Genomic DNA, 27,854 nt, shown 5'->3' on the forward strand with positions numbered 1-27,854 from the left:
ATGTTTCTTTACATTTTCAATACACAGTCTTAAAGTCTTTCCATTTTCCTTTTCTCTTTTGATTGACTGGATATATCGGCCATGACAGGTTTACATCGGCTGTTTTTATTGGCCGATAGTGTGAAAAATTGCTTTTAAACATCTAATACCGATTATGGGCCAATATATTGGCTTTGGTATAATAGCTTTGGTTTGGTGTGCATTTTAGATTTTTTCCAGCTATTTGGGGTTAGGAAGAATCAATAAATATAATAACCAAATATTTTTCTTTAAACATGAAGCAGTGTGATTGTCCATGTTTGTGTACAACAGGTTCCAGTTACACAGAATTAAGTATTATGATGCAAACAACAAAAATGTGGCGTCCACGGATGTAGACACTCCAGGTCTTAGGAGGTTAAAGTTGAATTAGCTTAACTTATTTCAACTTTATGGGGCAGTTTGCCGGAGAGGGATTAGCTTAAGCTATGGGCCTTAGTTTAATTAGAAAATATAACTAGTTTAAACAAACATGCCTTACTAAAAACATTATTTGTGTGCATTTTGAGGCAAAACAAAGGGCACTTATCTATTTTAAGGTATGTCAGTGCAAGTTGTTCAGTTTGGACAACTCTTACATTTTTTTTTAGTCTATGACTAGTCTAATCCCTGTCTGGGAAACCGCCCCTAAGTTACAGCAACTCCCTAATCAAGATAAGAAATAATACTTTAAAATAACTCATTAAGCTTAGATTATACTTAAAAATTTAAGGCAACCAGGATTTTTAACAGTTAATGTTTGAAAACCTTTAGTCACGTTATTCTAAATAAATGCCAGGCCCATTTTAAAAAAGTGTCATTTTAGTCTGTTTAAACAAAAATTGCAGATTAGTTTCTGCATTTCGCCGTTTAGTTTTTTGCTGTTCTGAGCTAAGCTTGAAAATATAATCTTATGACAGTATTTGTGATGACACTGTGTAAATTGAACCACTTAATAAGTGAAATGTACAGTCCCATAACCCATTTCAGTCATTTGGAATTGTAGTAGTCATTCCAAAGTCCATTCTTTGCCTATACATGTAAAACAAAACAGGACGATACTTGATAACCCATGATGGTCATCACATCAGACCTATCTAATGTTAAGTTTAAAAATATAAACAACAGTCCTGCCAGCAGATGTCACCATCAAGTAAAGTTATCAACTGTTTTGAGGTAAGTCTGATCTGTGAAGTTTTGTTGATCTCAGCAGACGAAATTAAAATAAAGACTATTATTCCTCTAGTCTAAAATATATAGTCAGACATGTTAAAAGGTGTTAATATCTTATTTAACAGTATGAGATAGCTAATCATTTTGCGACAATGTAAAGAAAAGCCTCCATATTTAATACAACAAAACAGTTATGCTCTTTCAAGCAAGACAAATGTTGATCATTACTTGTGAATGTATATTTATTCTGGGTTACACAGTAATCAGGATTACTCTATAACCTAGGGTTTGTTGCGTTAACATTTCACACAATCTATGAACCCATGCATGTGCTGGTTAATAAGTATCTCACAACTCCACTAATTCTACCATCTAATGTGAAATGCAACAAACAGAATTTTACCATTGTCATCAATCCTATTCCCAAACAAGTCCTGTTTTAATTATTATATGCACGTAAATCTCACCTAAATCTTATCCTACCTACACATTTCAAAGGCTTTGTTATTTAGAGGTTACCTGGGCATGTGGGCGTGTGTGGGGACATTCTTTTAACCAAACAATTGCAACCCTGGGTCAGCATTTTTAGAGTCAGTCTTGTTCTCTCTAGTTATACTTAAATCACTAAGCAAGAGGAAACACCTTGGGAATGGTTACCTGACTCCAAAGCCATCCCCCTCCCCACTCTCTGTCTCTCATAGGCTAGTATAGAAGTGATTTAATCAATGAGAATGCAGCCACACACAAATGCAAATAAAGCCCGATCCATACACTTTTCAGATAACAATCCAAAATCTTTCTTTTGATTGCTGCTTAGTAAAAAAACAAGTACAAAACTTTCTATGATGTATGCCAAAAAATCATGTGTTTCAACCCATACTTAGTCAAATATGGACAAACACAACAGTTGGTTTAAATGAACCTAAAATATTCATATTTTAGCCAACCATGGGTTAAAACAACCTAGCATTTTTTTGTACAGGTATATTCTATTTATGGGAAACATCTTTGTGCTGCCATTTTGGCCAAGGTTTGCAGTAGTGATTTATATCTCAATGGGATTATAGCTGGTAAAATAAAGGATACAATTTGTGTAGTGTAGTGGAATAGCCTGAACCTTTGTTGGACAAGATCCATGCACTTGGTTTTCACAATCCACAGTTTAGCTAAATTGGATATTTCACCCAAAAATAAGTGATAAGCACTTATTTGATATTTATCAAAATATCTTCTTCATCATTTATTACAATACTTCCATAATATTTGTTTTCCTACTATGGAAGTCAATGTGTATAATCAGATGCTACCATCATTTATCAAGATATCTTCGTGCTCATCAGAAAAAAAGAAACTCATACAAGTTTAGAAACAACATGAGGATGAGAAAATTATGACATAATTTTCATTTTTCGGTGAACTATCTCTTTAAGGACTTACATTTTCAATTCAAACGTTCAATCAATTTATGATATAAATATGAATATTTTAGTAATAAAACTAGATTGATTTTGGAATTTTTTTAATGATGGCATAACTTAAAATATAAAGCACATGGGCAGTAGTTGCCTTCTCACAGGAAGTCACTGAACCGACTACACGGAACAACACGTCTTCACATCACTTTTATTCCACAAAATTCTCCACACGTAAAAATTATTTAATTGCATTGACCTAGTCATTTAAGATAGCAATTTACATTTCTTTTGTAGCTTTCTTCTGACGCGTCTTATTGTGCTATACATATTTATTAGTAGGTGTGTTCCCTGGAGTCGAACCCACAACCAAATGCTCTAGTTGCCTGTGAATAACAGGAATACCGCCATCCATGCTCTGCTTTTCCCATGTTCACCTGTTGCGAGATTCGTGCACTACACTCGCCATGTTTGCAGGCCGCCTGTAGGTGGAGTCAGGAAAACATCTGGTGATCCGCTCGCGCTCCCGTCGCTGCGCTTCACGGCACGTTCGATCAGATCCGCGGCCGCCGCACCGGACACCAGGAGCGAGGCGTCGGGGGACAACCTCACCGAGCACGAGCTCAACCTCACTGCTGCGAGTCTGACCTCTGAAACGCAAACCTGCGGTCTCTGTGATTTGTCAGTAAAAAAAAACTAAGAAAAGACAGACAGGGAGGCAACCACCAAATGAAGACGGAATGAATAAGAAGGGATGAAGTCATCTGCGTTTTATGGCCGGCAAACATCACCAATGAATGCGGGGATCGATCAGGGCACCGCTGGAGAGGCCTCGATGCTGGCGATCTGTCTGGAGAACAACGCGCTTTCTTTCGCTCCTTTGCGCATGATGCCGCGGGAGAGGTGTGGAAAGAGGCAGGTTGCGATCTATTAGTACAGACAGCCCTATTGATTATTCAACTCTGTCGATCAGTGCAGTGCCTTGTTTTATTGCCCACCGGACCGTTGGCATCAGGCTATGGGCTCAGCATACGGAACGCGGCATTTATTGCACGAATAAATGACATTGGCGTCTCCCTCGCGCGTGTCATGCTGGTGGACCCTCCGCCGTCACGCGGAGCGCCTCGGCTCCTGGAAATAAACCCAAAGTGAAACACGGTGCGATGTGCTCGTTTTGGAAATTCAATAAGGTGCGCAATAAAACACCGTGTGAGTGCCGCGGAGCATCGGACAGGGACGCAATCCGCGCCGTGGCCTGTGTATAAAACGCGCCTCCAGAATGGAGAAGTTCCTGCAGATAGCCCCCCATTCCCTGGCCATAGTGCTGTCACGGGTCAGCACCGAGGAATTGCCCGCGGTCACGGAGAAGCTCCAGCACCATCACACCGGCTATGAGATATTCGCCGACTTCAAAGCGGAGAACATGCAGCACTTCTGGAATAAGAAAGTGACGGACGCCATATCGGAGACGTTCTTTCTGGGCTGGATTGATGAACATGTTCTGCTCATTCAAGGCAAGGAGGATCATCTGGAGGTGCTGAGGGAAGGATGGACACGGAGGGCCCTGAAACCACCAAGGGGCTTTGAGATCAAGTGCATAGGTAAGCCCGAATAAACGACAGGGACCAGATATCCTTCATGGACAGACAAACATAGTTCTCTAAAAGAGGAACATGTTTGATCGTTTAGTCCATGCATCAGAAAGATTAGTGTGCAGTGTGGTTTGTGAGGTGTAGGTGCACAGGTTTACATGCATGGGAAGTGAAAACAGCATGGGGTGCATATTGGGATTTAACCATCTAAATATTGATTTACATTATTTTTGTTATATGTATTTGCTTAAACATATAATAATATGTATGCATAAATCATGCATTAAGAAACTCACTTTCATACATTATGTACACACATACCCTATTAAGATAAACAGACCTTCCTTTCTTTGCCTTAACACTCATAAATCTTGATGGGTCTTGAAGGAGAAACAGGTTTAAAGTTATAGCATTCCATTGAATCTTATTCATTCAGAGTGTGAAAAGTTGTTTTTAATCTCAGTGGAATGTTCTTACAGTCTAAGTGCTTGAAAAAGGTTTGAAAACTTGACCATTTCTTAAACGGCTTATATTGCTCTCTGGGATGTGATATTTCTTAATTAAATGTGAACACATTTAGATTAATGATGAATGAACATCACAACATATGAAGAAAAGTATGAAGAAAAGTGTAACAATTTGCCTTTTGTAGACTAATTGTCCTGAAGTTTTGTATGTGTTCAAGGCTATGTAAACAAAAGATAGTTTCAAGGGTGAGACTGTGAAAATGTGGGCCTTCAGTACACTGATAGTCCAAACATGAAGCAAACCGGCACCCATTGTTGCAACTAAAAGGAAAATTTTTCCCATTCCAGTATACTTGGTACTAAAAGGCCTGTTTTGGAATGTAGTGAAATGTTTAGTATTTGCAGTTGCGGATTTGATTTCTTTGCCTTGAAGAGGCTGATCTACATTACCACTGATAAAGAGACTGCAATGAGATTTGGACTTTTTGTGTTTGATTTGAAAGAAGCTTTTGATCTCTGGATAGTTTTGAGTTTGTGGTATGCTATCTCAATTCATTCCTTAAAAAAGCTTTTAAATTCATCAAAGCACATTATTTAATTCAATTTCTAAAAGATTCATACATCTTTGGGAGCTCCATGGGTGCAAAAGCTGCAAAGCAAAAAAGAATTTAAACATTGAATCGGTTGCTTACAGTTACTTGCAGTTTTCTTTAAGCCTAAGCATGGCAAGTTGGTTTGTGCTGTTTCTTTAGCATATTTTTGCTTTTAGCTAACAGATTTCTAATCCTTTATATTGATTTCAAGTACTGACAGCTGAAGGTTAAGACATGCTTTACATTTTACTCAACCACCATCACTCATAAAGGTTTGCAAGTATTTATTTATTTGTTTGTTGTGTGACTGTTTAATTTATGATTAAGTAAAATACTAGAAATTAAACAGTCACAGAACAAACAAACAAATAAATAAATTTTATTAAATTTAATAAAAGGACTAATTAATTAAATGTAATAACTGTATTATTAATAAATAAATAAAATGACATGAAATTCTTAAGGCATGCCAGCAAGACTCTTTAATCTATGATTAAGTAAAATACTTGAAATTAAACAGTCACACAACAAACAAATAAATAAATTGTACTAATTTTAATAAAATTAATAATTAATAAAATGTAATAATTGTATTATTAATAAATAAATAAAATGACATGAAATTCTTAAGGCATGCCAGCAAGACTCTTTAATCAATGATTAAGTAAAATACTTGAAATTAAACAGTCACACAACAAACAAATAAATAAATTGTACTAATTTTAATAAAATTAATAAAATGTAATAATTGTATTATTAATAAATAAATAAAATGACATGAAATTCTTAAGGCATGCCAGCAAGACTCTTTAATCTATGATTAAGTAAAATACTAGAAATTAAACAGTCACACAACAAACAAATAAATAAATTGTACAAATTTTAATAAAATTAATAATTAATAAAATGTAATAATTGTATTATTAATAAATAAATAAAATGACATGAAATTCTTAAGGCATGCCAGCAAGACTCTTTAATCAATGATTAAGTAAAATTCTAGAAATTAAAGAGTCTTGCTGGCATGCCTTATGAATTTCATGTCATTTTATTTATTTATTAATAATACAATTATTACATTTTAATAATTATTAATTTTATTAAAATTAATAAAATGTATTTATTTGTTTGTTTTGTGACTGTTTAATTTCTAGTATTTTACTTATATGTCATATAAAGATGTATTATGCAGTTCTTTTTAGAGGGCGCTCGATGCAACATGTATGTAGCCCATCATGTGTGTGGTTCGTAATTTCAAAATGTGTGTTCTCCGTGTCGAGTGATCCTATGTGCATCACTTGTCTTGTCAAAACAAGTGCCTGCTGCAGACACGTCCAAAGGGTTTATGATAAAAGAGACGCTCATGTTTGCCAGATACTTGCATAATCTCATGCATAATCAGAGTTTACTGTTAAGGAAGTGTCTTGTGTGTATTTTGTGAATGTGAGCATCTCTTTAATCATAAACGGTTTTGACAAAACACGTGATGCACATGGTTCACATGACGCAATAAACACATATTTTGAAAACACAGGCAACACACATGACACTACGAACACATATCTTGAATTTGCATCCTCGGATGAGCAGTCACGAGCCGCCACTGGAATTATGTATATGTACCTTTATATTATATTACCTAAAGCAGGTTAAACTGAATTGATTTTCAACTTTGTGGAGCCGAAGTATTTTTAAAGGGGTGATAAACTGGCTGTTTTTTAAGGTTTGATTGGGTTTATGGGGTGCAGTGTAACATGTGTTCATGTTTCGTTAAAAAAAGTATTTTTCACATATTTTCTATTAATCCACTGATTCCAAACACACAGTTGAAAGTCCTTATAGAAATCGCAATATGCTCAAATTGGTACACTGACCGTTGTCAATATTCCCTTATATATTTGAGTCCGAATTAGACCAAAAGTGGATCAAACAGAACCTGTGCTAGCACAGATCTTACAGGACATTTCAGAATAGCATGTTTTTTGCTGGCAACGGAGTCAGCTGATAAATTAAACTTTTGCTGAAACCCGGAGGAGGGATGGCAAAAACATCTTTCTGATCAACAAATGTATTGATCGCGTTTCTCTGTTCCTCTTTTAAAATCAATGCGCTGTCGATATCATCTAGAACAGACTCGATGACAGAATATTCATATCTTAATTCTCCAGCGGCAGCCATCGTTCTTGTAAACGGATTCAACACAAGCACTCTTTGGTGACGTGGTTGATTACGTTACTGTTGATCATCTGTCCATCATCGTATAAAGCCCTCTCTGACAATTTGATTTGTCCGGTAGTTTTTGTTTGAGCATAGTAGCACGTAGACTCCAGACCGAATTTCCCCAAGCCTACAGTGTTGTGGGCGGGGCTAAATTCGGCTGGCACCCAGGCTACCACATAAAAGCTTTAATCAAAGAATAATTTAAACTGATCACACAAATGCCAACAAACACCAACATTTGAAGTTCGCTGTTGGGATTAAAAAGATGTTTGTAAGATAAGTATGAATTAGCATCTAGCTAACTGCCTAGCAGGCTTGTCCTTTGCTTACATCCTTACTACAACATAAAAAGCAGTCCAATATGGCCTCTCTCAGGGTTTGTGTAAATTTTAGGGTTTGTGATGTCACTAACCCAGGAAGAAGCTCACTTGTAGTCTATCCAGCCATTTGTTTGTAGTTTTTAAAAAGCGAAAATATCTCCCTTTGTATTGAACTTTGAGCGTTGTAACTTTGCAGATGTTGTTTATGCTCAAACAGTAACATTACACACTAACTGAAGTAAAAAAGTGAAATCATAAACAAGGACCCCTTTAAAACTCCTCTTCTTGATTATAGTGTGTATGCGTTCCATTAAATACCAGGATTAAACACCATCTTTAACCCCAGCAGCTTCATCAAAGAACCCATGGAGCTTTATAACCCCTATGCCTCAAATTGGGAAATTGGTTTTGCTGGGATTAAATGTGAATATCCTGCACCTCCAGGCATTAAATGCTGTCAGTAACCCAGACATTACCCCTGCACACAGACACAGCCACCTAGACAGCTAAAAAATATCCCATTAGTGCTAAAAAAAAGTTGTCTTGAAATGGCAAAGATCTCTTCAGGTGTATGATTATCATAAATAGAAGTAGTTGTTTATGTGGATATGGGAAGGTTGTTTGTGCTTAATGACAGATCTTCTAAGGGTGACATTATCTCACCCCACATCTTCTTTGAACCCTGCCTCATAAAACTTCAAGAAAAAGTACAGGAGACATGGTGTTTGTCTTAAACTCATATTAAAGCTTTTGAAATGAACAGCTTTAGTGTTTTTTACAAGCAAGGATGAAACACATTTAGGTACTAGAGGGACTAGAAAAGTCTACTAGCAATTTTGCCTTTATTGTGCCAATACTTACGGAGTAGTTTTGGTGTAGTTATGAATTGGCAGATGCCATTATCTGTAGTGCCTTGCCATTGCATAACCTCGCATTCAAGCTTATATTGTATTGGTAGGTGCACTCCTGGGAAAAGTAAGAAAAACGGAAACTACCATGCTAACATAAATGCAACTGTGGGACATAGTTTCTGTTAAGTGTGAAAACATAACCTGCCATTATTTCTTCTAAATGAATTGAAATTGGAGATGTGTAACCCAAAGCCCCGTATTTCCTTGTGGATGTCAGGCTGGAATGGGTTGAAGATTTATACTCCGGTTAAATTAGGATTGCTACCTCTGATGTTTTGTATTACTCGGAGGTCGCCCAAAGACTGTGAAGTTTTAAATTTCACAAGACACAAGTCCTCAAGGCGTCTGCGCGATGGTAATCATTTGTTGGAAAGCGAGAATCACTCCTGAAGGATGTTCATTGTTTAGCATCCATGTCAGTGCCCGGTTTTTGGAATGTCAGTGTCTCTCCATACAGTAGAGCAATTCTATAACCTGTCGCAGGGCGGAAACACACATATCAATATGGCCATCGGAGTTGTGTACACGCATGGAGTGTGGTGACAGCATTTTGGTCTTGTTTCGGTGCAGATGGGAAGGAAACCAGGGGGACAGGAAGGGAACTGTGTTTGACACATGGTGTACCCTAAATGCCTTGTTTTCAATGGCAGGAAAGGGAGGAGTGCAAAAATGAATGACGGGAAATAGTCAAAGGATCAGCAAATCTGCATAGCGGAGAGACGGATAGTAAGAGTACCAAACATTTGTTTTGCACTGAAACAATTTGAGTCTTAAAGGTTCATGATATGTTTTGTGGTTGCCTCCACATGCTCTTTGTGCGTTGCCCTGCAGGGTTTTAAGTTTGTGAGATGTGTCATGATTATACCCGATTATTCACAGAGGGTAAATCATTTTTTGTAGGTCTGTGTCAGAGAGGTCAACAGTAAGACATGCTGAGCGGTGCTTTCTCTGAGCTCTTTTACTGCATATTTGTCTGATGTTGTGTTTGGGACGATGATGCCCATGCAGGTTTGCTTTTAACGCCTGATTGTAAATCTCTCACCAGACACTAACCTGATGCAAGACCTGATGTGCAAGTTGCCATGCACTCGGAATATTGTTCCATTGAAACTGATATTGAACTTAATGGGTTTCTGTCCTTTTCAGTGTCACTTAAAGTAAATGTTTTGGTAAAATAATTAATTTTAGTTTTTAAAGGGAAATAAAATAATATTAAAGGGGTCATAGCGTGAAAATCTGACTTTTTTCCATGTTTTAGTGCTATAATTGCGTCTCCAGTGCTTCTATCAACCCAGATATTTTGAAAAAGAACAAACCAGTAACATAGTTTTGGTAAATAATTATCTGTAAGCATGTGAATAATTAGATTGTTCAGATTTTGCCTGTTTTGTGACAAAGGTACAGTTGCAAGGCCAATTACAATAAAACCGCCCCTTAATCTGCACTGCCATTTAGTGCAGAGAGAAAGATAGTGACAAAAAAAACTTGACAGCACAATTGAGATTCAATATTAAAAAACCACATCATTGCGATCCTTTGCATTTTAAAGGACATACCCAAAACTAGGGATGGGCGATATGCCCTAAAATCCATTTTGTGATATACATTGCAGCCTCTTGCGATAGCGATATGTATTGCGGTATGATGCTTTTAATAGACTCGTTTCAGAACACGTTATAAAGACCCTTAGAAAAAGTGATTAAGTCCATAATGCCAATTTTGCGCGTGAAGCAGCAGTTAACTTATGTGTGATCTACCGGCATTGCCAATCGACGTATTGGACACCCCTGCTCTACAGAGTATATTTTCCTGCTGCTTGTTGGACGGCTTAAATCCAAACCAAGTCCAAATAATAGATGTTGCACCAGTCTTTTTCACGAGCTCCTTTGTTTCGCTGACGCTTTCAGCCATGTTTATTCAAAATGACGAATATGATTATGCGTTGCAGCCGGCAGCAGCTCGTGGCTCTAAATTTCACGGGTTGATAGCGTCATCAACATGCATTACCGCGTGCAATAGAATTAAAATCTCTATCGTATGGCAATTTTGTATTGTTTATATTGCATATCGTTTATATTGCCCATCCCTACCCAAAACAGCACATTTTTTGCTCAGGCCTACAAAGTGGCAATTTTAACATGTTATAATAAATTATCTGTAAGGTATTTTGAGCTAAAACGTCACATACGCACTTTGGGGACAGCAAAGACTTATTTTACATTTTTTTTAAATTCATAATATGACCCCTTTAAGAAAGATTATGTGATTGAATATTAATCCTTAATGTAGATTACCCCACATTAAATGCATCTGCTGTGCACATTTTTTAATTCATTTATTTTAGTGCAAGCACATCCCCTTTTTATATAAAACAGGTATACAGATAGCACCTTTTTTTTACAAAACTCAACATGATTTGGCGCAGTTGACATGCAACAGAAATAATGTAGTAATTTGTTTAACAAGAAATATTTTAGTACATTTTCATGGTAACAGTAATTCATCAAAAGATGGAGATGAGGGTTATAACTTAGCATACGTTCAAATGTGTGATCTACTCAAACTCTGATTTGGTTGGATTGCATTGAATGCATTTTATGCAATGCCCTACAGTCCCAGTAAATCCCACTCAGATTGGTATTTAGAACTGATGCGCAGGACTGGGAATTGTGCCATGCAAATTTTAAGTTTTGGGCATCTTTGCAACATTACCTGATTTTGTATATTAACTTTTAAATCGGGGGCTAAAACAATGCAGACAGATAATGCTGCGTTTACACCAGCCGCGTTTGAGGCGTCAAAATCGGGTCTGCTAGTTTGTCACTTAAACAGTTTGAATGCATTCGCGAGTCAGAGGCGAAATCCGCTTCTTGTGGGAGGGGAAAGTGCTATGCGGTTGTCTGTTAGCAAGATGGCTGATGCTGATCGTGCATTCATCGAGAGAGTTACCTGTTTGTATTTGGCCACCTTACTATAGGGGGAAAATAGTTTAAAAAATGGCGGGAATGCCGCGTTAAACATCACGTGACTCAAAAGTGAAATGCGTATTTACAACTTACCAGGTTGCCCAATGTCCTCAAAGTCCTCATTCCTGTCTCTACAGAAATAAGAACTTGTGTCGAATAGCTCCGGGTGACTGCTCACGGACAATATCAAGCTGCTTTTTTCCGGGCGGGGCTGCCAGCAGGCTTCTGATTGGTTAACGCGGCTTGAAAATCTGCCAAAGTTCCAATTTTTCAACCCGGGCATCAGCCGCAAATTCGCATCAACGGCATTATGCACAAAAAGCACCAGACGCTCAATTTGCACTATTTGCGCGAACTAGACGCACGAATGAGGCGGAATCGCGTCTACTGCGCTTCGCTAAATGCCTCATTTGCGCCGCGAGACCTCCGGACGCGCGTCAACGCGTCTTCACATTGACTTAACAATGAAATCACTCACGCTTGATGCCTCTACCGCGGCTGGTGTAAACGCAGCATAACAAATAAACTATTTTACCGGCTGACTCCATACATAAAACATAAATTCCACTCTCAAATGTGTATATATTATAGCGTGACCAGATTTTAAAAAATGAAAAGCGGGGACATTTTCAAGTTCAATGGTCAAAATATCATTAAAATCTTATTTGTTATTATTTATGAATTAAAAAAAGGATCAAAACCTTTTTGCTTTTTTCATCTTTTTATGGTTGTAGGTTTTTGGAGAACAGAACACCCAAAATGTGACTTTTCCTGGAAAAAGAGTAACTGGAAGAGCTCAGATGCAAAAGCCACTAAACGCCACCTCAAAAATGAGATAATGATATTGACAAAATGTTTTCTGCATGTATTAAACGTATATCAAATACTTCAAATCGGTTTAATCCTGGCCTCAGGTCATTTAGAGATACCTGTTTGTTGAGGTCCTCAAAGTGCACAGAGTACAAATGTGAAACGATCGTGGATTACATCCAAACTTGGGTGACAGCCACATGCATCACAGCGCCCCCTAATGTCTAGATAAGTTTCATCATATTGCAATGTTTCTTGTTGCATCTTAAGTGATTTTGCACCTGTTTACTATGTCTTGTCCAAAGAAGTAGATTCATTTTAATGGTTTTTAAAGGTTTTTGGCCAAATAAAAGAGGGTTTTACACCGAAAAACAGTCAAATTTATTAAATACCAATGAAGTTGGTATTATCTACAGTGTTCCTGTTTAGTGCATTGCGTTAGCAGTGCAAAAGGTCATGTGTTCGAACCCAGGGAACACACATACTGAAAAAATGTATTGACTGTAAGTTGCGTAAATTAAATGACATTTTGGAAAATAGGGCATTTGAATTACTGACTAATAACCTTTTTAAAATTACTGAACATAAACATAAGAGCCTTATAAAAATGCTCATTTACAAGAAAACATGTAAGACTCACTTAGGAGGGTTTTGCATCTGAACTCTTCAATGGCCATGTGCTTAGATCTCACTTTATGTTTACTATTTTGCATTTTCTTTATTTCATTGTTTGATTCTGTTTGCCCCAGATTCTTATTCTGGTAACAATGGAGCTCTTTACAAGAGAATAGCTTTTTAAGATTTTCTGCAAAGACTTCCTTGTTTTGTTTCTTAATAACATAGAATAAGATACATATGTGTTTGTAGTTTAGACACTTAATACTAACTAAATACAGAAGACACACAAATACACTGAAAAAAATGATTCATTCAATTTACTAAATTTTTTAAGTAAGTGGTTGCAATTAATTTAAGTTACATTAAAAAAATTGAAATACAAAACAAAACCAAAAACTTTTGTTTAAATGTAGCTTAAATAAATTGATTGCGACCACTTACCTTAAAGGTGCAGTGTGTAACTTTTAGAAGGATCTCTTGACAGAAATGCAATATAATATACATACCTATATTATCAGTGGTATATAAAGACCTCACATAATGAACTGTATAGTTTTTATTATCTTAGAATGAGTCATTTTTATCTACATACACTGCGGGTTCCCATACATGGAAGTTGCCATTTTGTGCCGCCATGTTTTTACAGTAGCCCTAAATGGACAAACTACTCTACAGAGCGCGTTTTGTCACTTGTTCTGTATTTTGTCCTAGACAACATGTTTGTCCTGTGGCGGCATTCGTAACTTTTCTATACATTTCGATGAACGGTGGAATGAGCTTTTGGTTGCAATTCACAATCTCACTGCTAGATGCCACTAAAACCTACACACTGCACCTTTAAAAAAAATGAGTAAATTGAATGGATAATTTTTTCAGTGTAAATACTGTTAGTATCTTATCCATTTTCCTAATAAATTTGAGTTTATTCAGGTAATTATTGACAGTATAACATGCAAACCGTTATAGTTTATATATATATATATATTTTTTTTTTGCTTCCACTTATCAACTGTGTATTTAGCAAAAGTTGTCCATCTGCCCCTTCAACTTTAACAAAATAGACTTTTGATTAATTTTCCAGTTGAAAGCCCAGCTGAGGCTTTGATCTTTGGCCTGTAAGGAGATCTGATCTCTTGTGATCTGAGCTGGTGCAAACCTGGCTTTTACCCTGGAGCCTAACCTGCACTCTTCACCTTTCCTTCACTCATCTATCACCTTGGTAGAACTTACGAACTCCTATTCTTTAACACTTATTAATCCTCTGTGTGCGTAGACTTATAAGAGACATGCAGAACTCTATTAATAGTATTTTACATAGGTGCAGTCCATTGTTCCAGGTAAAACGCAGTTCTTGCAATAGTACCTTGATAGTACATTCTTTTATCCCATTCATAATTTCAGCTCCCCTCTTCTGAATGCTCTCTTCTTTCTTGAATGCATGTGTGTTAGCAAGTCACCAATGCATTTTAAAGCAGCTCCATTCAGTTAAACTTGTACTCTTAAATGAAAGACAGCCTGTGGAGATTCTACCTGGCAAGTTCCCACTTGAAATGTTATTCTGACATTTATAGAGTGCTTTGAAAGGGGAAAATTACAGTGATAAAGACAATAGTCAGCAAATGCTATGTCAGTTTGTTCGTCTGGTTTATGAAAAGCCATACGACATTAATGGAGTGCTGTAAAATGTTTTTTAACGTCATACACTAAAAAAGTGCAGGATTGTTTTTTACCCATGCTGGGTAAACATTAGACAGAACACTCAGCGGGGTTAAATTGACCTAATGATGGGTTTTTGTTACCAAATTTGGGTTGAAATAACCCATGTGTTCTGTCCAATATTAACCCAGCATTTTTTACGCAATAGTAATTTACTCTGAATATTTCTTAAAGCTCACACACCACACACTGTTTCTGCTTATCTCATGTTAATCTTGAGTACCAATAGTATTGCATCCTTCATATAGAGTCTTTAGTTTTATAAGATTTATTAAAGATAGATCAGGTTTAAAGATAGTTTCCGTAAAACCACAAGATACTTGAGATGTACTGCGGGCGGAGTGAGTTGCGAGCAAGCATTATACACAAAATATTAACTCACTAGCTTTGGATAACTTATTTGCATTTACGCGCCGATTGCCACCAAAACACCAACATTTGATGCCGTTTTACTTACTGCCTGCGACTCATGACCCGGTTGGGACCGTCCCACACAACCACAACTCTGCTGTTACTCCACATAAAACAAACTATATCCATTGTTTTCATAATGTTGAGTACTTTGGGAAGCTGAACAAGCATAAATATTCCTCACAAACAATAACGCACTTTGTTGATTTCGTGTCAGCTTTTGGTTTGCGTGCGCGTGTGCTATTTTGGTTAAAATGCCCATATAAGGACTTCCACTGTACTTCCTGCACTGAGATTGCTCATAAAAGAAATAAAGCATGTTTGTTACATATAAATCTTTCATATTTGAAAAAACTTTCCGAAACTTATACAAACCCTGGCAAAGTGCATGCGGCACAAAAATACTGCATCACACGTCCAACTGCTTTTTTTACACTTTGCCTATGTTTAGCATGAAGAATTCAACTCTTTAACAGTGTCAATAAGTCAAAATGCATGACATAGCTTTACCCCCCCCCCCCCTCCTTTAAAGATGCATTTGAATTCATTTATCACTTGATCACAATGTTAGTGCAGATATTTAGAGAGTTCCTGATATGATACTGGATGATTATTTTTGTACTGTTGGAGGATTGTTCACACGGCTTCCAAATCAGATTTGTTTTCCAAATGAGATCTTAAGGACTGCCATTTTGAAAGTTTGCTTGGTGTAGTCAATTATTCTGTATATTTACATTGATTTCCATAGCAATGACTTCAGCACAACAACCAAGAGACAGAGGAGTAGCTGACAGTGTGGAAAAGAAACTGGAAGTTTTGCCTTCGCCTCAAGTCCGTCATAACATATCTGCGGTGTTGCATAAGATGCACTACAGTACATTTATATTCACACATTTAAGCACTGCATGCTTTATGTGAAACCACATACTCTTGAGCTCATACGGCATTTAATTATGATGACCGTAGCATAGATGATTGAATTCGGGTAGCTGTATACACTGCATGTGCATATGGTTTAAATCAAGCTATTTTATTATTTATTTATTTTTGCTCTTTTGAATGTGGTAAAAGCAAAAATGTTTCTGGTAACAGATATGTGTCTCCTTTAATTATTTTTGCTCTGGTCTCTTGCCGATTATGTGTTGATATTGTGGCAGTTGATTATACAGAAGAAACATGAGCTGTTTGTTGTAGTTCTGGTAAAGTTTTTTCTATAAATGAGAATATCTCACTTTAAAGTTTATTTCACTTTAAAGTTTTGTAATTTTGCAACCAAGTTGAAAATATGAAAATAGGACCTCTTGAAATGAAACATTGATTAAAAACCACTAAATGGCCTTTCACTAAACTCTCATTCTCCACCCTATTGAATGTTTTTGGAGCTTGAAGAACACTGACATCTCTCCTTTACAGTCTTTAGATTCCTTTATCCTTCACTTTTTAATGAATTGTTATCAAGCTGTGGATCTGGCAAGTAGGGTAGCTGGTTGTCTGTGTTCCTTTCAAAATAAGCTGACGGGAAGAATAGCATTAGTGAACGTTTTCCTTTCACGCATCTACTATAGTCTGCTGTTGAGCTCATACTTGCTTAAAGAGATAGTTCACCCAAAAATGAAAATTCATCATTTACTCACTCTCATGTTGTTACATAAATTTATTTGTTCTAATGAAGACAAGAAAGATATTTTGAGGAATGTTTGTAACCAAACTGTTCGTGGACCCCATTGACTTCCATAGTAGGAAAATAGAATACTATGGAAGTAAATGGGGTCCACAAACAGTTTGGTTACAAACATTTCTTTAAAGATCTTTCTTTGTGTTCATCAGAACAAAGAAATTTATGGCGCTTTTCCATTGCATAGTACCCCACGGTTTGGGTCGGGTCAGCTTACTTTTGGGAGCTTTTTCACTGGGTGCAGTATGTAGTACCCAATATTTTTTTTTTAGTACCACCTCGGTTGGGGTTTCAAGTGACCCGAGCTGATAACAAAACGTGATGCGAAAACACTGTAGATCGCTGATTGGTCTGAGCGAATCTTCACTACCAGTGTCACCGCTATAATGTAAAAGATTAGCTTTACCTTCATGCTAGCTTGCGCTGTCTCGAGTAAACCTGTTGTCGTCTGTGCTTTGCTGTAAGTTCCCAAACTTTAGCGATGAAAAACATCCACAGTTTTTTCCAGACTTGTAGTTTGTGGCGGCACATTTGCGACGCGCACATTTGCATATATGCCTAAATGCAACTTAAATGAGGCTCAGCGGAGCGCGTCGACTGACGTCACGGGTGTTTGTACAGAAACTGTCATGTGAGACAGAGGTAGTGATAAACGCAATGTGTAAACATCTATTTGTGGTGGTCAATTTTAATTTTGTGGCGGACTGAGAAATAAATAAATTAATGGGGATGTACAACAATGCTCTCACTTGTATGATGTCACAGCAGTAGGCAGCGCAAATATAACGACACGCCTTTAATCCCTTCCAATCTGAAGTATTACTAAACTTGATGGAAAAGCTAACCAAGCCAAAGTTAGGTGAGTTGACCCGACCTAAACCGTAATTCCAGACAGGGATTAGACTAGTCCTAGACTCCTAGACTTAAATAAATGTAAGAGGTGTCCAAACTAAAAACAACTTGCACTGACATATCTTAAAATACATCAGTGACCTTTGTTTTGCCTCAAAATGCACACAAGTCATGTTTTTAGTAAGTATGATTGTTAAAACTAGTTATAAGTCCTAGTCCTGGGCCTGGCTTAGGATAATCCTTGTCTGGGAAACCACCCCTTAGAGTTTGATTTAATCAAAATGGCATGAATTATATTAATGTGTCAAATTTGCACTTATTCTGATTCTAGATCTTGTTTTTATTGATCAGATGTTTTTACTGATGTACATTGGTCAGTTAATTGAAACACAGAGGTGCAGTTTCCCAGAGAGGGTTTAGATGAATTCTTAGTTATATTAAGACATTTGAGAAAGTTTTTATTAACTTGCCTTACAAAAACAATACTGGTGTGCATCTTGAGACAAAACAGTGTCACTGCTATGTCAAGATATGTCAGTACAAGATGTTTTTAACAGGGTTCCTTCAGGTCCTTGAAATCCTTGAAAGTTTATGAATCTGGGGGAAATAATTCAAGGCCCTGGGAAGTTTTTGAAAATATACATACATAGATACAGGTCATTGAAAGTGCTTGAATCTATTTTTGCAAGAAGTTTTCTAGCCTTTTAAGCACACGTGCTAAACTGTTTGCTTTAAATGCTTCTGTATGCGAATGTTGATTTATACTAAAATGCTTTTTTGTATAGTTGTGTTTGACACACGAAAATGTCTCTGGTTACGTATGTAACTGTTGTTCCCTGAGAAGGGAACGAGAAGCTGTGTCTCCCATGCCATACTTCTTGCGTCCCTGTAACGCCGTCTTTGGCAATAGAGACAGAGCGCAGCGCGTCACAACCTGAAGCTGTCGACCCCAAAAAACGAGCGTTTAAAGACACAGAAATGGATACAGGCAACTTTTCATAGTACTTCTATTAGTAGAACTGCGTTCACTAGGGGGAAACGTAGTCGGCAATCCACTTTATTCTCCTTAAAGACTGGGTTTTACGGCTCGACAGCTTATAAAAACTTATTTCTGGGTTATTTGGCTTGTTAGCTGTACATATTGTCACACAACAGCTTTTAGGCATTATTCCGTTTTTTGTTATAAGCCAGAAATGACAAGGAGGCGGCTTCCCGCAGTGCAGGGTCGGTGGAGACGGTTGGATCGCTTTCCCCCCCCGGTGGGCGTGGTTTTCAAATTTGCATAACTGCGCTCTGTCTCTATGGCTGCGTCCGAAAACTCTAAATTGCTGCCTTCTGAGGCAGCTTTCCAAGGCAGCAAGGCATCAAAGCATGTCCGAATTCAATGTTTGGTTTTCTTCCTGTCTCCCGAGATACCTATGCGTGGACGTACATTAAGAATGTGATAGGTCGAGTTCGAAAAAATAAAATGGCGGCCAAGGACGCGACTGGAACACCAATTTAGTGTAAATAAAGGTATATTTTCACTTTTTACACCTTTTAATTGCATTTCTAGCGAGAAATTAGTATTGTAGTTTTCAAATATGTGATTAGTTATCACAAAGGCGCTCTCTGTTTAAATTTCAAACACGCTGCCTTAGAAGTGTGTCCGAAAGTCTTTCTCTGAGCTTCATGCCTCCGAAGTCATTTCCTCATGAGGCAGCGAGGCAACGAGTCACTGCCTTGAGTTTTCGGACGCAGCATATATTTCAGATAGCGATATACTTCCTGGCTCTCCTGCGTCACCCTGTCTTTGTCGTTAAGCCTCACCATTGGTTGAATTTGATATACACATTCAGACGCACTTACCCCTGGAAGCGTCCCTAAAGTGTCACCACAGTGACGCAGCGCGAGTTCCCTCGAAAGGGAACTGTAACAATGTAAAAGGCCAACACCTTGCTCTCACTTAAAATGTGTCCCCACATTTAGTCCTTGAATTTGAGGGTATTGGATCTGGAAAGTCCTTGAAAGGTCCTTGAATTTGAAGTTAACCAAGGTGTGGGAACCCTGTTTTAAATTTAGGCAGCTTAAACATGCATTTTTGTCTGGGATAAGCCCTGTCTAGGAAACCGCCCCCTAAGATTACTGTTGGGTTTTTAAGGCAGTTCTCATATTGTATGTATGTATAATAATAGTAATAATAATAATGATAGTGAATTACCTATAAATGATAAAAATAAGGTTTTAATTCAATTTGACAGTGATTTGAACTAGAATATGATCACTTTGTATTAAAAAAAAACATGTAAATTGTACAGTCCTATACAGTTCAGATAAGGTTTGATGAATAAAGAGGTTGTTTAAGTACTTCAACAAGGGAAAACATAATTTGTTTCCAAGGCTGGAATCATATGGTGGATTGTTACATTGCTGCCATCTAGAGGCATGGAGTTTAGCTGGATTCTGCATGCCTTTGTGTCATTATGTCTAGTATTTTTTTTTATGTAAATAAAGGATACAATTCTGCATCTTTTACATCAAACTCACTGTTCATAAATCAGTTCAAAAGTCTGAAAGGGAAACACTGAATCTATATTAGGAATATTAAGTAAAATGTACTGTTTGATTCTCAGAGCTCCCAAATAAAATGTCTATTTTGTCAGCTTGACACAATGTGAAGCTTTGATTCATTACAAAGTATCTGTTTAAAATATACTATAGTTAGTGACTCTTTATTTGGCCTGTGAAATGGCTATATTGTGCATGCAAAAAGGCATAAAAAACTGCATATAGCTTAAGATGACAATTTAACTATTCCTTTATTAATATATATATTTTTTAAATATGATGGAATTAGGAATATATGAAGTAAGAAACTGTGTAGATTTAGATTTTATTACATCTCAAACATATCAAAGTTTGTAAAGTTAGAATGTATTATGTTATTATCTTACAAAACTATATTATAATATTACATTCATTTATTCATTATATTTATTAAATTATAATTCAAGTAATTGTTAAAAATAACATTTTATATTTGCCACCCACATAATGCCTCTTCAATCCCTCGCTATATTTTCAGCAATGTCTTCACCATTCACCTTTTAAAGATGTCCTACTGCAGAGCCTATTAGCTCATCAAGCAACGTCGCCATGGTTACGGCTGCTGTTGCGGCTCAGAAATAAGATGGCTGGTGTTTTTTCCCCTTTCTTTTTGTATGAATGAGCCCGAACAGCTACCCTCCCCTATAACTTCGCTCTCTTTCTTCACACTGCCAATCTCCCTTCCTCCAATCCGCTGCCAGACACAACACTTAACAATTTTAGCTGATGAGCAGCCAGACAGGGATAGGACAGTGCAGGGAGGAGGTTAATAAGCATAGCATTCTCCTCGCATATGAACTCGCCCAGTCATCACAGTTAAGGTGGGAAATTAGGAATTGTCATATGTTTTCAAGGGGCTAGTTAAACTGCACTACCAACACATTATTTTAGTTTAATACTACAACCAATAAAACTAGACAAATGCACAAAAGTACATTTGATCAGTCAGCATTTGTACAAAAATTATATAAATTATTGCTTTAAATTATGTATATTATTCGTATTCTGATAGTTACTATACTATATACTATACTATACTAGAAATACTTGCTGAGAGTCACAGTAGCACCACTGTACCACTAGAGGGTATGTGAAGATTGTGCACATTGCACAATGATCTGAACACCTGTCATAAAAAACATTTTAGGTAGCTTAGTATTTCTCATAACATAATGATATTGATATTTGTGTCTGTAAAACTGTTCATAGATTCTGTATAGTGATTAACTTCTGTATATTGTGTTTGATATTGTGTATTTTTTTGTATTTGGGTCAGTTGCTTGAGTGCTAAAATGTTTTATTAAATGTGCATGTTTTGGATTTTAAAATTAAAATTTTACACCGCCCTCAAAATTTAAGGCTCATTTGACAAAAAAATATTTCATGGGCTTTAAAAACTCTTGATCTGAAGCAAAAAAACAACAACAACAGCTGCGTGCCAAAATTTTAATATCTGTCATTTCAAAACAAATTTTATTAAAATATGATTTAGGAATGAATGACTTATAATTAATAATGAAGAAAAATTAAGAGCCCAGCTAAATTGGAATTCCTTCAATACTGTTCGAAAAGCATTTTAGGATATGACCTCAAGAAGATGGTTAATAAAATGCTAAGAATACAGTTTTTGCAAATTCTAGTGACCATTTTAAAGGTATAACATAGTTTTGATTTACATAGGATTTTTCTAGTCACATCATAGTTCATAGTTTTGATAACTTTACTATTATTTTAGTGTATGTTACTTATTCCTATCATAAGGAGGCATATATTGCAGTTTGATTTGATAAGTATGGATAGATACACCTGAGGTGTACTGTACAGTAGATAATATATTTAGCATTTATTAGGGGAATATATTAGACACATTAACAGATTTATTGTGAACTAGAATTCACAAATGTGACTCTGCGCCACAAACGTATTTGTAACAATAGGCAACAATGCATTGCATGGATCAAAATTATAAACATTGTCAATATATAAAAAATTTATTTAGTAAATCATTAGTAAAATGTGTTAGTGACTTAATTTGGACAACTTTAAAGGCGATTTGATCAATATTTGTTATTTTTGCAGCCTAAGATTTTCGGCCTAATATTGTCCTATTCTAACACACCACACATCAATGGAAAGCTTATTTATTCAGCTTTCAAAACCATGACTGGTTTTGTGGTCCAGGGTCACAAATATCCAAATAATGCTTACATTCTGCCACTTGTCCTGGACTAAGGAGTTTTGGGAAAGGTTGTCACCCCAACTTTTAAGGATGACCCACAGAGGTCACGTTCACAGCATGTTGTGTCACACCCTCTTCTTATTTCTTGTTAACCTTTCCGTAACGCCTTGTTGAAGGGAGTTTGCTGTGGTCACATTCTTTGCCATTTTAATTGTTAAAGGGGTGGGAAGACATTGAAGGGACGGCACTTGTGTTTTGTCATGTGTAGTTGGCCTCTAACCCCTCCTCCTCCTCTTGATTTAAGCCAATAACATCTTTCATACATGGTCCAACATGAGCCACCTTGTAGTTTAGTTAAGACTGGGGTCTTTTCAACTATATAAAATTTTGGAAAATGGTTTGAAATTTGACCAATTGCATTTCATTACCCTTATGCTATACTTATGATTCTTTTTTGCTTGTTTTTTTTCTCAGTGTGTGAAATTTTAGTTTTATGATGTCTGCGTTGCATTTAGGCTAATCTGAAAAGTTTTTTCTTTGCATGTTTGAAAAAATCACGTACACACGACACCGCTTTCAAAAAGGTCCAAGTTTTTATAAGTCCGCAATATTGAATAAAAACACTGTATTGCATGTGCTAGGCCAGTAGATGGCGATGTTACTTTGTAAAGAAGCACTAAATAACAAACAATCAAGACGGAAAAAGCTTCAAGCTGTTTTCTTTTGACAGACGACGAGGCAGGTATATTCATAGATATGTATAAAGGCTAGATGTCTTACTGTGGAGTCTCTAACGTCATCATCTGGCGGCCATCTTACCTCAGACAGCTCGCTCACTCGTAGCATTGTGTTTAATGGTGCAGGTACTTTTAAATGACCATAACTTGCTCAATTTTCTACCAATTTTCAAACGGTTTGGTTTCTTACAAACGGTATTAACGTGGCTATAATTTTCGATGCTTTAACATGTTTCATGAAAATTATTCATAAGTATGCAGTGCCATAGGTACATCTCTGAGGTTTGTAAGAAACCAAACCGTTTGAAAATCAGTAGAAAATTGAGCAAGTTATGGTCATTTAAAAGTGCCTGCACCATTAAAACACAATGCTACGAGTGAGCTGTCTGAGGTAAGATGGCCGCCAGGTGTGGACGTCGACCTCCATTGGCCAGCAGCGCCATATTATACAAAACTATATTACGAGGGGTGTATAAAGACCTTTCATAATGAACCATTATGTTTTTATTACCTAAGAATTAGACATTTTTATCTACATAGCGAGGGTCCCCTTACATGGAAGTTGCCATTTTGTGCCACCATGTTTCTACAGAAGCCCTTAACGGACAAACTTTTTTACTTGGTTGTCTAAGAAGAAGACATGTTTGTCCGGTGGTGGTTACCATAGCTTCTCTATGTGTTTCAAAAGCGAGGGGTTAGCAGTGAACTGAGCCATTGTTTGCAATTCGCAACCTCACCACTAGATACTGCTAAAATCTACACACTGCACCTTTAACTTAGACAAATTAATACATACCTATCTTTATTCAATGCGTACACTTAATCTTTGCACAGCGCGTCATGAATGTGTTAGCATTTAGCCTAACCCATTCATTCCTTAGGATCCAAACAGGGATGAATTTAGAAGCCCCCAAACACTTCCATGTTTTCCCTCTTTGTAACATGAGTAGTAACACGAGTAAGTATGGTGGCATAAAATAGAACATGGTGATTTTTTAAGCGGATAAAAAATAAGAACTATATTGTATGGCGGAAGAGGACTTAATTTGCAGCACTTCAACCTCTGGCGCAGTAACATCATTCCTTCTTGAGCGAGAGAGGGAGTTAGCAGGAGTGATGATGTTACTGCGCGCCGTGTTTTCATGTAACTACTCATGTAATGGTCTTTAAATAGGGAAAACATGGAAGTGTTTGGTGAATTCTAAATTAATTCCTGTTTGGATCCTAAGGAATGAATGGGGCTAGGCTAAATGCTAACTCTTTCCTGACGCGCTTTACAAAGATTAAGTGCACGCATTGATGAAAGATAAGTATGTATTAATTTGTCTAATTTGAGGTAAGAACATAGTAAAATATTGAAAAATGGTGGTGTTTTGTCTTTAAGTAACCCTGAACTATAAAGGGACGCAATTTTGTAAACTTCACAAACACAGGCCTGTAAGCTGCTTATACCCGTGCATGCCTATAGACTGAATTAACACATGTGCATAACGTCATCGTTATCACAGATTCGCTGTTACATAGTTGACATGGAGATGCTTGCACTTTAAAACCTGTCCTTAAAAGTTAGTATTTTTAGGACCCCAAAACACCATTGTTGTGTAAACAACCAGCCAAACCACATAAAAACTTAACCGAGACCCTATGTTTCTTAAAACTTATTTATAAGCACGGTTGGTGTTGCATATTAGCCCAAATCCCTTAAAATGTAATTCTTGCATTTAAGATGTTGTCAATGTAAATAGTGTCATATAATCTTTATATGTGAAAGAGGATTCACTTTCTCTTGTTTTTGTTTCTTGATTTCAGTTCAATCCACAATCAACATATTTAAAATTAAGTCCTGATGTGTCTGTGATGGAAATCCTGAATGGCATTTTAAATTGGTCGTATTGGTTGTCGTGGAGATTTGGTAATGGTCACGAGTATACGTACCCTACTGAAAAATCCAGCTAAGACCAGCATAAGCTGGTAGCTGTTTTTTGCTGGTTTAAGGTGGCAGTAGCTGGTTTAAGCTGGTCCTCCCAGCCTGGCAAAGCTGGTCAAGCTGGTGAGTCAGCTGGTCTTCCAGCCTGGCCAGCTAAGTCCAGCTAGACCAGCTTAAAAAGTGACCAAAACACAGCTAGACCAGCTTGCTACACCAGCTAAAACCAGCTCACCAGCTTATGCTGGCCTTAGCTGGATTTTTCAGTAGGGTATGCAGTTCGTCAGCATAAAGTATTTGGTGAAGTTGGTCGACCAGCATCAAGCTGGTTGAACTAGGATCCTGCTGGCTAAGTAGGAAACCTGCTGGGGCACCAGCATACCAATATTGTGACCGGCATTCAAAACACAACATATGCTTGTGATCAGCTCTGCTGGCCTTTAAACGGGATTTATACTATTTAGATTTCAGATTATTTTCAATATCATACATTTGAACATCGATTTAGTTTTTAGCAAGAACATAATTTCTTGAGCTATTCCAAAAGTCTGGATGTTAAAATGATGGACATAGGTTACCATTTCCTTATATGTTCCAATGTATATATTGTGTATAATCACTAGTTTGGCACTGAGCTTGTTTATAAATAGTGTTTCACATGCGTGTGATTTTACATGTGTGTTTAGTAGGGTAAATGCGTTGGTACAGTTAGCTTGGATCCAGAGCATCTAACAGAGGCAAGACAGATAGGATATGCAGTGATTTTGTATTATTTCATTAAATGCTATTTTAGGACACCTGCTCTGGTCTAAACATTTTTCATCTCTTATTTCCATCCTTAAACCTGTTATTATCCCCCCACCACACAATCTCGCTGCTCCACGCTAACTTGCTCACTTCGTCTCAATCACACAGCGAAACACGCACGCTCACGTACAGCCTCTGCCGCGCGCTCACACACTGGATCGGCTGCTCTGCTGCTCTCCTGCCTCCCCCCACACTCACACATACACACACTCACACATACATACACACACGCGCGCACACACACACACACACACCCCTTTCATAAGGTGCTGGCAGCAGCAGCGTTAGCAGAAGCGACGATAGCAGCATCGAAAGAGAGGAGGGAGCCTCGGAGACAAGATGTAGTCGCGTGAATGAACGTGTACCCTCGCAGCGCTGTCCTCCTTTGCCGTGGATTTACCGTGGAACAAAAGAGGAGGACCGTTATTCTGCATCTGCAATTGCCATTTTTCTACCTTCCCCTCCATCGCGCCTTTTCTGCCCTCCCCTCGCGCGTGGCGTCGTTTTCGACGGAGGCTAGTGGCAGAGCTGGGGAGGAGGGAGGCTGACAAGGGCTCGTCCGCAGACTGAGATCACTAAAGCTTCGAGGTCACCTCAGAGGCCATTCTGCTCTTTCTTCTATTTTCCCTCTCCCCTTTTCTTCTCGTTCGCAGGCGGGCCTTTTGTTTTCAGCTGACTTGTCCGAGGGGGTTGCCGCCGCCGCCGTGCTGAATTGGGCTATTGTTGGACAGGCAGGCCTCTCTCTCTCTCTCCCTCTGTATCTATCTCTATCTATCTCCATCTCTCCCTCCAAAATACTCTCCTTCCTTTATGTTCCTTTCCTCCTCCTCTGGCTGCCACTCGTCACTCTCCATCCTTTCATTGTGATGCACCTTGCTTAAACTCGTACGCGTATTCATCCATACGCACGCGTCGCCTCCCCCCACCAGCACCCTGCTTTTTCTCATCCCCGCAGTGCCTCAGAGTTAGCGACGCAATGTGCCCTTCGTGGCACGTGAATCCGGATGTTTGCCAGGGGGTCGGCGGGATTCGTTCCAGCCAAGGGTGATGCCTCGGAGGACAGCCCAGCCCAGCGCTCCCACGCCCACCTCCAGCCAGCCCGCCTGTCACTGAGCACGCCCGCCTGCGCCACCACGTGTCATCCCGAGTTTGTGTGTGTATGTGTGCATGCGCGCGTATGTGTGTATATGTGCACGCATGTGTGCATGTGCGAGAGCACCCTTACCATGACTCTGGCCTGATCCCTGGACTGGGGTGTCCCCTGCAAATGTGGGGGAGGGACTGAACCTCAGGTCGCTCCCCACCCCCTCCCTCCCCTTACCCCCTTCCCTCTTTCCCCTTTCCCCCCCTTCCACGGGTAACCTGCCCAGCATGAAGAAGACCCGCAGCACCAACCTCAGGCGGGCCTGGCCCAGCTCGGATATATCGGAGCGGGCCTTGGAGCGCATCCGCTCTCGTAGTGAGAAGGACTACCACCTCCATAAGCACTTTCCACCGCCCCCTCCTTCAGCCCACATCTCCCCTTCTCCGCGGGGCTACATAACACCAGGTGGGTCCCCCCAGGACCTCTGATTCACCTTGGACCAGAGGCTGTAGAAATTGAGGGATACTAAATGTTTGTAAGCTTAGCGCATTAGTAACCTGTCGATGTCCATCAGTGTATGTTTTAGTTGGGCATGTGAGGTTGTGATATTTGATGTACTGACTGACAGAAATTGACAGGAGCTTTTAAACACACGACAATCACATCCGCACAGGAAAAGGATGCAAGAGAATTCGAGCATCATGCATGCATCCACCATTTTGGTCCTGGCAGGTTTTTTACGGCATTAAGTTTGTAGCACTATGAATAACAATTCAGGCAACT

The 27,854-nt window shown here is 38.2% G+C and overlaps 1 protein-coding gene across 3 annotated transcripts in view; it reads left to right on the forward strand.

The window, feature by feature from the left end:
* The first annotated feature begins 3,032 nt into the window (after positions 1-3,032).
* stox2a (storkhead box 2a) overlaps positions 3,033-27,854 on the forward strand; it is a 68,543-nt gene continuing 43,721 nt past the window's right edge. For 2 of the 3 annotated variants that reach the window (XR_008644408.2, XM_055205032.2), the window contains exon 1: positions 3,033-4,204. Coding sequence is in view for 2 of the 3 variants with exons in the window: in XM_055205032.2 (XP_055061007.1) it covers positions 3,883-4,204 (322 nt within the window). In the remaining variant the exon portion in view is untranslated. Of the gene's footprint in view, positions 4,205-26,095; positions 27,537-27,854 lie in introns of those variants that run through there. The other variant, XM_055205033.2, reaches the window with a different exon arrangement.

This window comes from Misgurnus anguillicaudatus, chromosome 3 (genome assembly GCF_027580225.2).
Source record: "Misgurnus anguillicaudatus chromosome 3, ASM2758022v2, whole genome shotgun sequence".
Lineage (NCBI taxonomy): Eukaryota > Metazoa > Chordata > Actinopteri > Cypriniformes > Cobitidae > Misgurnus > Misgurnus anguillicaudatus.